The following is a 12733-nucleotide window of genomic DNA, read 5'->3' as shown; positions in this document are numbered from 1 at the left end:
TGACGTTGTTTGGACGTTGCCATTATGACGTCTAGAAAACGTTGGATATTGGTTGCCATACATGACGACTTAATATCAGTATTTGATGTCAGTCTGACGTTGGCTTGAGACGTTGGCTCGACATTGGATTTTGGTTAGTTAATGTCACAACCTAAAAACAAACTAAAGATCAAAGTCAAATGACGTTAAAATTTGACATTGTTTGGACATTAACATTATGACTTTTGGTTGCCATACCTGGCGACTAAATATCAGTATTTGATGTCAATCTGACGTTGGCTTGAGACGTTGTCTTGACGCTGGATTTTGGTTGGTTAATGCCACAACTTAAAACGAACTACAGATCAACGTCAAATGATGTTTTAATTTGACGTTGTTTGGACGTTGCCATTATGACGTCTAGAAAACGTTGGATTTTGGTTACCATACCTGACAACTTAATATCAGTTTTTGATGTCAATGTGACGTTGGCTTGAGACATTGGCTAGACGTTGGATTTTGGTTAGTTAATGCCACAACCTAAAACTAACTACAGATCAACATCAAATGATGTTTTAATTGGACGTTGTGTGGACGTTGCCATTATGACGTCTAGAAAACGTTGGATTATGGTTGCCATACCTGACGACTAAATATCAGTATTTGATGTCAATGTGACGTTGGCCTGAGACGTTGGCTTGACGTTGGGTATAGGTTAGTTAATATCACAACACAACCTAAAAACAAACTAAAGATCAAAGTCAAACAATGTTTTAATTTTACGTTGTTTGGACGTTGCCATTATGATGCTTTGTAGTGGTTGGATTTTGGTTGCCATACCTGACGACTAAATATCATTATTTGATGTCAATCTGACGTTGGCTTGAGACATTGTCTTGATGTTGGATTTTGGTTAGTTAATGCCACAACCTAAAACTAACTACAGATCAACGTCAAATGATGTTTTAATTTGACGTTGTTTGGACGTTGCCATTATGACGTCTAGAAAACATTGGATTTTGGTTGCCATACCTGACGACTAAACATCAGTTTTTGATGTCAGTGTGACATTGGCTTGAGACGTTGGCTCGACGTTGGATTTTGGTTAGTTAATGTCACAACCTACAACTAACTACAGATCCACGTCAAATGATGTTTTAACTTGACGTTGTTTGGACGTTGCCATTATGACGTCTGGAAAACGTTGGATTTTGGTTGCCATACCTGACGACTTAAAATCAGTATTTGATGTCAGTGTGACATTGGCTTGAGACGTTGGCTAGACGTTGGATTTTGGTTAGTTAATGCCACAACCTAAAACTAACTACAGATCAACGTCAAATGATGTTTTAATTTGACGTTGTTTGGACGTTGCCATTATGACGTCTAGAAAACATTGGATTTTGGTTGCCATACCTGACGACTAAACATCAGTTTTTGATGTCAGTGTGACATTGGCTTGAGACGTTGGCTCGACGTTGGATTTTGGTTAGTTAATGCCACAACCTAAAACTAACTACAGATCAACGTCAAATGATGTTTTAATTTGACGTTGTTTGGACGTTGCCATTATGACGTCTAGAAAATGTTGGATTTTGGTTGCCATACCTGACGACTTCATATCAGTATTTGATGTCAGTGTGACGTTGGCTTGAGACGTTGGCTCGACGTTGGATTTTAGTTAGTTAATGCCACAACCTAAAACTAACTACAGATCAACGTCAAATGATGTTTTAATTTGACGTTGTTTGGACGTTGCCATTATGACTGCTAGAAAACGTTGGATTTTGGTTGCCATACCTCTTAATATCAGTATTTGATGTCAGTGTGACATTGGCTTGAGACGTTGGCTCGACGTTGGATTTTAGTTAGTTAATGCCACAACCTAAAACTAACTACAGATCAACGTCAAATGATGTTTTAATTTGACGTTGTTTGGACGTTGCCATTATGACTGCTAGAAAACGTTGGATTTTGGTTGCCATACCTCTTAATATCAGTATTTGATGTCAGTGTGACATTGGCTTGAGACGTTGGCTCGACGTTGGATTTTAGTTAGTTAATGCCACAACCTAAAACTAACTACAGATCAACGTCAAATGATGTTTTAATTTGACGTTGTTTGGATGTTGCCATTATGACGTCTAAAAAACGTTGGATTTTGGTTGGTTAATGCCACAACCTAAAACTAACTACAGATCAACGTCAAATGATGTTTTAATTTGACGTTGTTTCGACGTTGCCGTTATGACGTCTAGAAAACGTTGGATTTTGGTTGCCATACCTGACAACTTAAGATCAGTATTTGATGTCAGTGTGACATTGGCTTGAGACGTTGGCTCGACGTTGGGTTTAGGTTAGTTAATGCCACAACCTAAAAAAAACTACAGATCAACGTCAAATTATGTTTTAATTTGACGTTGTTTGGACGTTGCCATTATGACGTCTAGATAACGTTGGATTTTGGTTGCCATACCTTACATCTTAATATCAGTATTTGATGTCAGTATTACGTTGGCTGGAGACGTCGGCTCGACGTTGGATTTTGGTTAGTTAATGCCACAACCTAAAAATAACTACAGATCAACGTCAAATGATGTTTTAATTTGACGTTGTTTCGACGTTGCCGTTATGACGTCTAGAAAACGTTGGATTTTGGTTGCCATACCTGACGACTTAAGATCAGTATTTGATGTCAGTGTGACATTGGCTTGAGACGTTGGCTCGACGTTGGATTTTGGTTAGTTAATGCCACAACCTAAAACTAACTACAGATCAACGTCAAATGATGTTTTAATTTGACGTTGTTTGGACGTTGCCATTATGACGTCTAGAAAACGTTGGATTATGGTTGCCATACCTGACGACTAAACATCAGTTTTTGATGTCAGTGTGACATTGGATTGAGACGTTGGCTCGACGTTGGATTTTGGTTAGTTAATGCCACAACCAAAACTAACTACAGATCAACGTCAAATGATGTTTTAATTTGACGTTGTTTGGACGTTGCCATTAGGACGTCTAGAAAACGTTGGATTTTGGTTGCCATACCTGACGACTTCATATCAGTATTTGATATCAATGTGACGTTGGCTTGAGACGTTGGCTCGACGTTGGATTTTGGTTAGTTAATGCCACAACCTAAAACTAACTACAGATCAACGTCAAATGATGTTTTAATTTGACGTTGTTTGGACGTTGCCATTATGACGTCTAGAAAACGTTGGATTATGGTTGCCATAACTGACGACTAAACATCAGTTTTTGATGTCAATGTGACGTTGGCTTGAGACGTTGGCTCGACGTTGGATTTTGGTTAGTTAATGCCACAACCTAAAACTAACTACAGATCAACGTCAAATGATGTTTTAATTTGACGTTGTTTGGACGTTGCCATTATGACGTCTAGAAAACGTTGGATTATGGTTGCCATTCCTGACGACTTAACATCAGTTTTTGATGTCAGTGTGACATTGGCTTGAGACGTTGGCTCGACGTTGGATTTTGGTTAGTTAATGCCACAACCAAAACTAACTACAGATCAACGTCAAATGATGTTTTAATTTGACGTTGTTTGGACGTTGCCATTAGGACGTCTAGAAAACGTTGGATTTTGGTTGCCATACCTGACGACTTAATATCAGTATTTGATGTCAATGTGACGTTGGCTTGAGACGTTGGCTCGACGTTGGATTTTAGTTAGTTAATGCCACAACCTAAAACTAACTACAGATCAACGTCAAATGATGTTTTAATTTGACGTTGTTTGGACGTTGCCATTATGACTGCTAGAAAACGTTGGATTTTGGTTGCCATACCTGACGACTAAACATCAGTTTTTGATGTCAATGTGACATTGGCTTAAGACGTTGGCTCGACGTTGGATTTTGGTTAGTTAATGCCACAACCTAAAACTAACTACAGATCAACGTCAAATGATGTTTTAATTTGACGTTGTTTGGATGTTGCCATTATGACGTCTAAAAAACGTTGGATTTTGGTTGGTTAATGCCACAACCTAAAACTAACTACAGATCAACGTCAAATGATGTTTTAATTTGACGTTGTTTCGACGTTGCCGTTATGACGTCTAGAAAACGTTGGATTTTGGTTGCCATACCTGACGACTTAAGATCAGTATTTGATGTCAGTGTGACATTGGCTTGAGACGTTGGCTCGACGTTGGATTTTGGTTAGTTAATGCCACAATCTAAAACTAACTACAGATCAACGTCAAATGATGTTTTAATTTGACGTTGTTTGGACGTTGCCATTAGGACGTCTAGAAAACGTTGGATTTTGGTTGCCATACCTGACGACTTAATATCAGTATTTGATGTCAATGTGACGTTGGCTTGAGACGTTGGCTCGACGTTGGATTTTGGTTAGTTAATGCCACAACCTAAAACTAACTACAAATCAACGTCAAATGATGTTTTAATTTGACGTTGTTTGGACGTTGCCATTATGACGTCTAGAAAACGTTGGATTATGGTTGCCATACCTGACGACTAAACATCAGTATTTGATGTCAATGTGACGTTGGCTTGAGACGTTGGCTCGACGTTGGGTTTTGGTTAGTTAATGCCACAACCTAAAACTAACTACAGATCAACGTCAAATGATGTTTTAATTTGACGTTGTTTCGACGTTGCCATTATGACGTCTAGAAAACGTTGGATTATGGTTGCCATACCTGACGACTAAACATCAGTTTTTGATGTCAATGTGACGTTGGATTGAGACGTTGGCTCGACGTTGGATTTTGGTTAGTTAATGCCACAACCTAAAACTAACTACAGATCAACGTCAAATGATGTTTTAATTTGACGTTGTTTGGACGTTGCCATTATGACGTCTAGAAAACGTTAGATTATGGTTGCCATACCTGACGACTTAATATCAGTATTTGATGTCAATAGACGTTGGCTTGAGACGTTGGCTCGACGTTGGGTTTAGGTTAGTTAATGCCACAACCTAAAACTAACTACAGATCAACGTCAAATGATGTTTTAATTTGACGTTGTTTGGACGTTGCCATTATGACGTCTAGGTAACGTTGGATTTTGGTTGCCATACCTGACGACTAAATATCAGTATTCGATGTCAATGTGACGTTGGCTTGAGACGTTGGCTAGACGTTGGATTTTGGTTATTTTATAACACAACCTAAAAACAACCTAATATCATCGTCAGATGATGTTGGTCTTGGACGTCAATTTAACGTTGTCATTAGACGTTGGCTTGACATTGAATTTTGGTTACCTGACGTCGCGACCTAAATCTAATCTAATATTAACGTCATATGACGTTGTGTGCCTGCTGGGTATATATATATATACACTATTTTATATTAAACAAAAAAACTGCTGCAATCTCCTTATGATTTATTGTGCCTTAATTTACTATTAATTTCATTCATAATTATTCACTTACTGAACGCTATTATAAAAGTATATACGTTTGTTTATGTTAAATAAAAGATAAACATGAGAAAAGAGTCGTACCTTCACTTAAAATGCATCTTGAACAATCGGGTCCCACCTAGCGAGGACCCCTAAGATGGCGGCCATCGCGATGCCTGTGCGCAAGTCGCAACGGAGGCACTTGTCACGAAGGACACAAGACAGGTAGTAATTCACACTAAAAATCTTCGTGTGATTTGTGCACGAGTATGACAGAACTAGAGGTGTATGGAGTTAGAAATGTGTCTTTATTACATGCGAGAAAATAAAAGATCTGATAGAAAAAAAAAAAGTTTGAGAGAAAAAGTTATCACACTGATAGCAAAAAAACATTTCATGAGAGAAAAAAGAATATTTGAGAGAAAAAGTTTTCATGCCAATAGCAAAAAATAATAATATTTGAGACTAAAAAAAGTTTTGAGAGAAAGTATTTTCTCATAGAACATAAAAAAATATACATTTGAAATTTTTAAAATTATTTCTGAGAAAAAAAATCTCTCTCAAAATACTTAGCAAAAATATATATATTTGAGAGTTTTTTTCAATCAGTGTGAAAATATTTTCTCAAAAAAAAAAATAAAATAAAAAGTGTTTCTCTTGAAACGCTTTTCTTTGCTCTTGATGCAATTTCTTGCTCTTGTGTCAGGATTTTGCTTTCACTGTGAGAATTGTGTCATGGGCGGGGCCACGTTCCTATTGGCCAGTCGGGTGAGCATCGTCTTGTCTTGGGAGTCGAACTGATTCATAACACCATTGTTCGGTTCACCTGCATAGATGCCGCCTCTGCCTTATGGCTAGTTAAGTTGAGCACAGACACTCCAATGTTTGGGTAAGATGATGACACACAGCTGGCTGAGCAAGTTCAGTATCACTGAAGATTAAACATTAAAAAATAGCACTCATATTCATGAATGAATGTGTATTATATTATTTGCTTGCTAATCGCTAGTAAAGCTAACCAGCCATCATGCTAGAGAAACTTAGAAACTAGCTCACTACTCACTAAATAAGGCGTGAAACTATCTAAATCAAAACATTAATTTGGCATTTGATCTAAACATAATATAAACCAGGTGAGTTTGCAAGTTTACCTAGCATGATGGCTGGTTAGCTTTACTAGCGATTAGCAAGCTAAACAGCAAGAATTTATGAATGGATGACTGCACCTTAGCACTCTTCACTGCCACGGCATGCCTCACCTGGAGAAAACAATGTTGCTGCCTGTACATTGCACAATTAACCTCTAACCTTACAGCTGAATCAATGCAGTAACACTGTTAACTACCAATGATATTGTACCAAATTTTCAGACTGAATATACAGAGGAGAACTGGTCCCCAGTGTTTTTGGTTAGTCTGGTTTCTCCAAAGGTTTTTTTTACTCCAGTATCGACATCTTACAGTTTTTTCTTAATTAACCACCGTTGCCTTTGGCTTGCTTGCTGTATGTATGACGACTAATGCATTTAGCACCAACTATTAAAACAGTGAGGGTGTTTTTGACCACATAGACACAACAGTATGTCTTTCAGTAAAGATTCTTTGAAAATGTTATGCATTTTGTATAAAATAATGTAAAATGTATAAATGTCTTACATAGTGTGCATATTGCTTGAACATTTATATGTAAAAAAAACAGTAGAATCATTATATTATAATTGCAAATTATATAGCAATTATTGCTATCTATATAAACTATCTAGCTGTATTTTTAGTTACTTTCAATGCACAAACAACCATTATTCACTTACTATAATTAATGGTATAAATATAATAGGCATACTGACATACTTCATGTAAAATTAATATAACATTCATTTTACATAAAATAATAATATATCTGTATATAATTCAACAATAACACGGTTCTGCACAAGCAATTGCGATATTATATCATTTAGATTAACAATATAAATTTACACACACACACATCGAGTAGCTGTATGCTATGCTGATACGCGAGTAAAAAAAAAAAAAAAAAAAACGAGAAATGTTTGATTTCACAACCTAAAGCGCGCCGGCTATATATTAGCCTATGAAACATGTAATCTAAAGTACATAAATGGTCATTATAGCAAAGTTCAAACGACAAAAATAAAAACGCTATTTAGCAGGAATTGTAATCAGGCGCTAAAAAATAATACCCATTAAATGTTCGTTGAGCCAATGGGATCACTCGGGGTCCTAAGTGGACTCAATTTCTCGGGCGGACTCGATTTCTCATGACACCGGCGAACCCAAATCGGCGTGTTATTGGGAACGGGTGTCTGTTGTTGAGCGTATATTATATTGCAGGAATACAGTGTTTCACAGAGTCAGATCTTTTGTGTGCTGCACATTTTGATACATTTAATTCATCCAGTCATCTTTATTGCTTTGATTCCTCTTGTCAAAATAAACCATGAAAACACCTGCAAATGGAGTTAATTATACAAGAGTGTGCAGCTAAAACAATGTATGATTTTTTTTACACACACACACACACACACACACACACATATATATATATATATATATATATATATATATATATATATATATTTATATATATAAATTTGTATTACTGCAAATTAATGTGGCGGAGTGACTGTGACGGGGCGGAACCAAAAATGAGGAAGATTAGTTCAGCCCGGACCTTATATCGCAAACACCGCCACTTCCGGGAACGCCGGCGAACCCAAATCGGCGTGTTATTGGGAACGGGTGTCTTGTTGAGCGTGGCGATCACTGATTGGGCAATTCGGTGAAGAGGAGACACATAAATAGGGCATCAGAAACACAGGAAGTGGTTGGTGATTCCCAGTAGTTATTGTGGGTGCAACGGAGCAGAGGAGAGAGTGGGAGAGAGAGTGTATGGTGTACGGTGTACGGTGTACGGTGTACGGTGTACTGTGGAGCTTGGGCAAAGAGAGATACACACACAGGGCTGAGTATACGAATATCTTTATTGGAGCATTGTGCTCAGATGCATTGTGTGAGATGAAGTTAACACACATTGAAGATCTGATAGGATTGCAGGAAGGAGATCGTGCTGCCAGTTGTGTCGGATGTCGGTTATCTGGAAGAGAAGTGGAAAGATCCAGTGTTAATGAAAGTGTTAGTACACTGAAATATTCATCGAGTCAACAGTTATTTTGCAAGTGTGGAATATCCATATACCTCTTGTGAGTTGTGACCAGTGTAAGCGGCCCCACCGTAATAGGATTGGTGGGTGAGCCGGAACCAGCGAAAAAGGAGTCTGGTGCCTTGTCGTGGCTGTGACGTTTCCTCTGGCCGTCTGCTGCATCGGTGCCCCCAACGTCCAGGAACTAATCCCCGGTCCTATGTGGTTTTGACCCTAATTCACTGTGAGTGTGTGGAGTGCAGTGGGCGAGTCCTTTTCTTTGCTGTGTGTACACTTGAAGTCTGCAGTGTCGTGCTGTGCCATGTTGTCAGTAATCACCCTCTAGGCTGGGAGAGAAAACCCTGTGGAGAAGAACGTGCACCGGTGTTGTGAGACGACCGTCTTTTATAAACATGCCCGCTCGTGGCTTTGGACCCCTACTCCACCGAGTGGTGACGTGTCAACAATAGCAAGTAAGGAACAGTGTGCATATTGTGGGGGACGACGACTGAGAGAAGTGTTGGCTGCTATATGAACATCCAGCTGTGTAGCCCTTGTGTATGAATACCTGTTTGTGGAGTGCTTTCAGAGGTTCGCCCCTGTCTAGATCTCTGGTCCGTTGTCTGGAAGAGAGGAGAGGGAAGCGTTCGAGTCATTCCTGAGGTACATACCCGGTGGCACAAACCTACCTGAAGTCACCCAGCGTGGTGGCACCAGCTGAGGCCGTGGAAGGCCCAACGTGCAGCAACTTCAATCTGTACTTCTATCCACTCTTGGTCAAATTCGAGAGGTGGTGTCGTTCTCCATATATTCACTGAAGCGAAGTAAATTTGTGAAAGAACTCTGTCTGTCTGTTACCAGTCCTACAGGTCTGAGCTTGAGGCTCTGAGTCGTCGTGGGAGTGTTTCCACGGTTGGAGGTGACCGTGTTGAGTGTTGGTCTGGGAAGTCTGCCCCGGTGAAGACCACAGTTGTCGTGACATATACACCTTCTCTAGACTCCCGAGCTGAAAAGGGCTAAAGCCTGACATCCACCTCTTCGAGGGTCTGTTTGTATCCATTCAGTATTGTCATTGTATACCCACCTGCATGCCCAGAGCAAAGCTCCAGTTGCCCCTGTATGCCCATCTGTACGCCTCAAGCTAAGAGCCAGTGTATAGCCCTTGTAAACTTACCTGTATGCCCGAAGTCCAACTCCAGTTGCTCTTTGTATGCCCTTCTGTACGCCCAAAGCTAAGAGCCAGCGTGTTGTCCTTGTATACTTACTTGTATGCCCAGAGTCAAGCTCTAGTTGCCCTTGTATACTCACCTGTACGTCCATCTTGTTTCCTTCTTGAGCATCAGTGAATGTTTGAATCTTTTTAAATAGTTGTGTTTGAGTCCCTCAAATGTGCTCAGTGTGATAAGGTGTATCTCAAAATCATAAAGTCACTGCTGGAAAGGGTTCAAATATGCAAAGATGCTGGAAAACTGAAGAATCTGCAGGACCTTAAAGATTTTTCTGAAGAACGCTGCTCAGTTTAACTGTTCAGAACAAACAAGGCACTCATGCACAACCATCACAAAACAGAAAGACAGTCGAGGATCATCAGGTAACAGAACACAGTATTAAGAACCAAGGGTTCCCAAACTTTTGAGTGGGGTTATTTTAATAATTTCAGCATTTTTTTTTGTCTTGTGGACTAAATGTTCATATCTTTTATGTACAATATCTTACTCAGGACAGTACTAAATAAAAAAATAACATGCATTTAGTATGATATCTCTTATTTTTTGACAATTACTCAAATTTTCACAGATTCTGCAAGGGGTGCCCAAACTTTCGATCCCCACTGTATATATATATTATAAAATCTGTAATTTAACATTATTGTCATTGCATTGTTTATCATCATCCTCTCATCATCAGCTGCAGTGTCTCTCAGCTGTATCAGTGCAGTCACTGTGACTCTGACTGACGGAGGTTTTTGTACGACTCTTTATCACTGTGTGAACACATAGCTACTACTGATCAGATGTAGACTCATACAGTAATAATCTCCTGTATCTTCAGTCTGGACTCCACTGATGGTCAGAGTGAAATCACTTCCATAGTTTGATCCACTGCCACTGAATCTAGATGGAGTTCCTGTATAAAGGCTTCTTATGTCATAAATGAGGAGTTTAGGAGCTTCTCCAGGTTTCTGCTGATACCAAGACACACAGTCGTAACAGTCAGAAGTCAACTGTCTGGTTTTACAGCTGATCGTAACAGTTTCTCCTTGTTTGATGGATTTTATTTCTGGATTCTGAGTCACAGTCACTTGTCCCCAGATCTCTGAAATAAGACAACATATTAATTCAGTGGTTATTGGACTGTTCATAAGATGTGTTTAATGTTAAATACAAAATATTTACCCTGAATGCAGAGCGTCAGAGTCCAGATGAGGATGATGATGTTGTTCATTGTTGTTGTTGTGTCTTGTGTGATGATGAAGATTGTGTTCTGTTCTGCTCTCAGTCATGAAGTGTTAAACTCACAGCTCTATAAACACTCTCAGAGCACTGAAGCATGTGCTGACCATGCAAAGAAGTGGGCAGGATTCACAACAGACTGAGCTGCCAACAAAACCATATTATAGTATATTTGATTTAACAAAAAAATATTTTGGTAACATGTTAGTATAGGGACCAATTCTCACTATTAATTATTGCTTATTAGCATGCATATTATTAATATATTGACTGTCATTAAATAATTAATCACCCTCACGTTGTTCCAAACCTGTAAGACCTCCGTTCAACTTCGGGAGACAAATTAATCTTTTCAAATTAATCTTCTCAAATTAATCTTCAAATAAAAATTTTGATGAAATCTGAGAGCTCTCTGATCCTCCATAGACAGCAATGGAATTAACACGATCAATGTCCAGAAACATAGTAAGGAAATTGATAACAATCCATGTGACATCAGGGTTCAACCATAATATTACAAAGATATGATAATACTTTTTATATGCAAAAAAACAAACAAAAAAACCCCACAACTTTATTTAACAATTTGTGTCATCCGCGTCACCCTATAGCAACATATTGGAGAGTATCCACTGAACACAAACAGCGTATGCTATTCTGTTTCAGCTGCGCCACACGGATACGTTTTCTACATTGTTTGTGCTTTGATTTGAACAAAAACAAATAAATAAGTCATTATTTGTTTATTTATTTTTGCATACAAAAGTATTCTCATAGCTATGTAATATTACGGTTGAGCCCTGATGCCACATGGATTATGTTACTGATTTTCTTGCTATGTTTCTGGATGTTGATCGTGTTGATTCTGTTTCTGTCTATGGAGGGTCAGAGAGCTCACAGATTTCATCAATAATATCTTAATTTTTGTTCCGAAGATGAACGAAGGTCTTACAGGTTTGGAACAACATGAGGCTGAGTAATTAATGACAAAAATGTATTTTTTAGGTGAATCAACCCTTTAATAACCACATAACTAACTATTAATAAGCAGGGAATTTTGAGTTTTTTTTTTTGGCAGAAGCCATAGTTAATGGTTTGTGAATAGTGAGAACTGGACCTTAAAATAAGGTAACTGTTAGTAACTGTTGTTGAATCCAGGGCCAGGGGTTTCAAATGTAAAGTTTAAATGTATATATATGTATATTAAATAAATACATGTAATATCTAAATTTCAGTGACTGAAACCAGGGACCTTCGTGCTGTAAGGAAACAGTGCTTCTCATAGAGATTGTATTATTGTTGGTAACTGTTCAGCAAATGCAATGAAAGTCAGTTTTACTGAAGATTAACAAGTTTGCTTGAGATATTTGTAATTTATCTGTAGGATTTTTTTTTTTTTTTTTTTGATTCATGGTGATTGAACTGCATATTAAGAATAGAAGCATTATGAGAAACACAACATCATCCATGATAAAAGAGGTCAAAGGTCATTAGGTCATTGAATATATATTGTATGTTTAAAAAGTGTTATATAAGCACATTTTGAAGATATTTTATTTGAAAGTTTTATTCTTACTTGAAAAGCATTTTTTTTTTTCAAAACTAAAAGACTGAGTGTCATCAACAGCTGAAGTGTTTCTTCTCTCAGTGTGTGGAAGTGTTTCTCTCTCTGCTGGAGTGTGTGTTCACTCGAGTGGAATAGAGGTTTTTGTACGAGTGTTTCATTAGATTGTA

At 38.2% G+C, this 12733-nt stretch overlaps 1 gene segment (V, D, J or C); it reads right to left on the bottom strand.

Moving 5' to 3' along the window:
• Positions 1–10527: 10527 nt before the first annotated feature.
• LOC128013786 (immunoglobulin kappa variable 3-11-like) lies at positions 10528–11045 on the bottom strand. The segment is given in 2 exon segments: positions 10528–10862; positions 10943–11045. Coding segments are annotated over 2 exon segments (384 nt in total).
• Positions 11046–12733: the final 1688 nt, after the last annotated feature.

The sequence above is a fragment of the Carassius gibelio genome, chromosome B25, assembly GCF_023724105.1.
Source record: "Carassius gibelio isolate Cgi1373 ecotype wild population from Czech Republic chromosome B25, carGib1.2-hapl.c, whole genome shotgun sequence".
Classification (NCBI taxonomy): domain Eukaryota; kingdom Metazoa; phylum Chordata; class Actinopteri; order Cypriniformes; family Cyprinidae; genus Carassius; species Carassius gibelio.
Note: the sequence above shows the minus strand (reverse complement) of the source record. Positions and strands in the feature narration are given on the sequence as shown.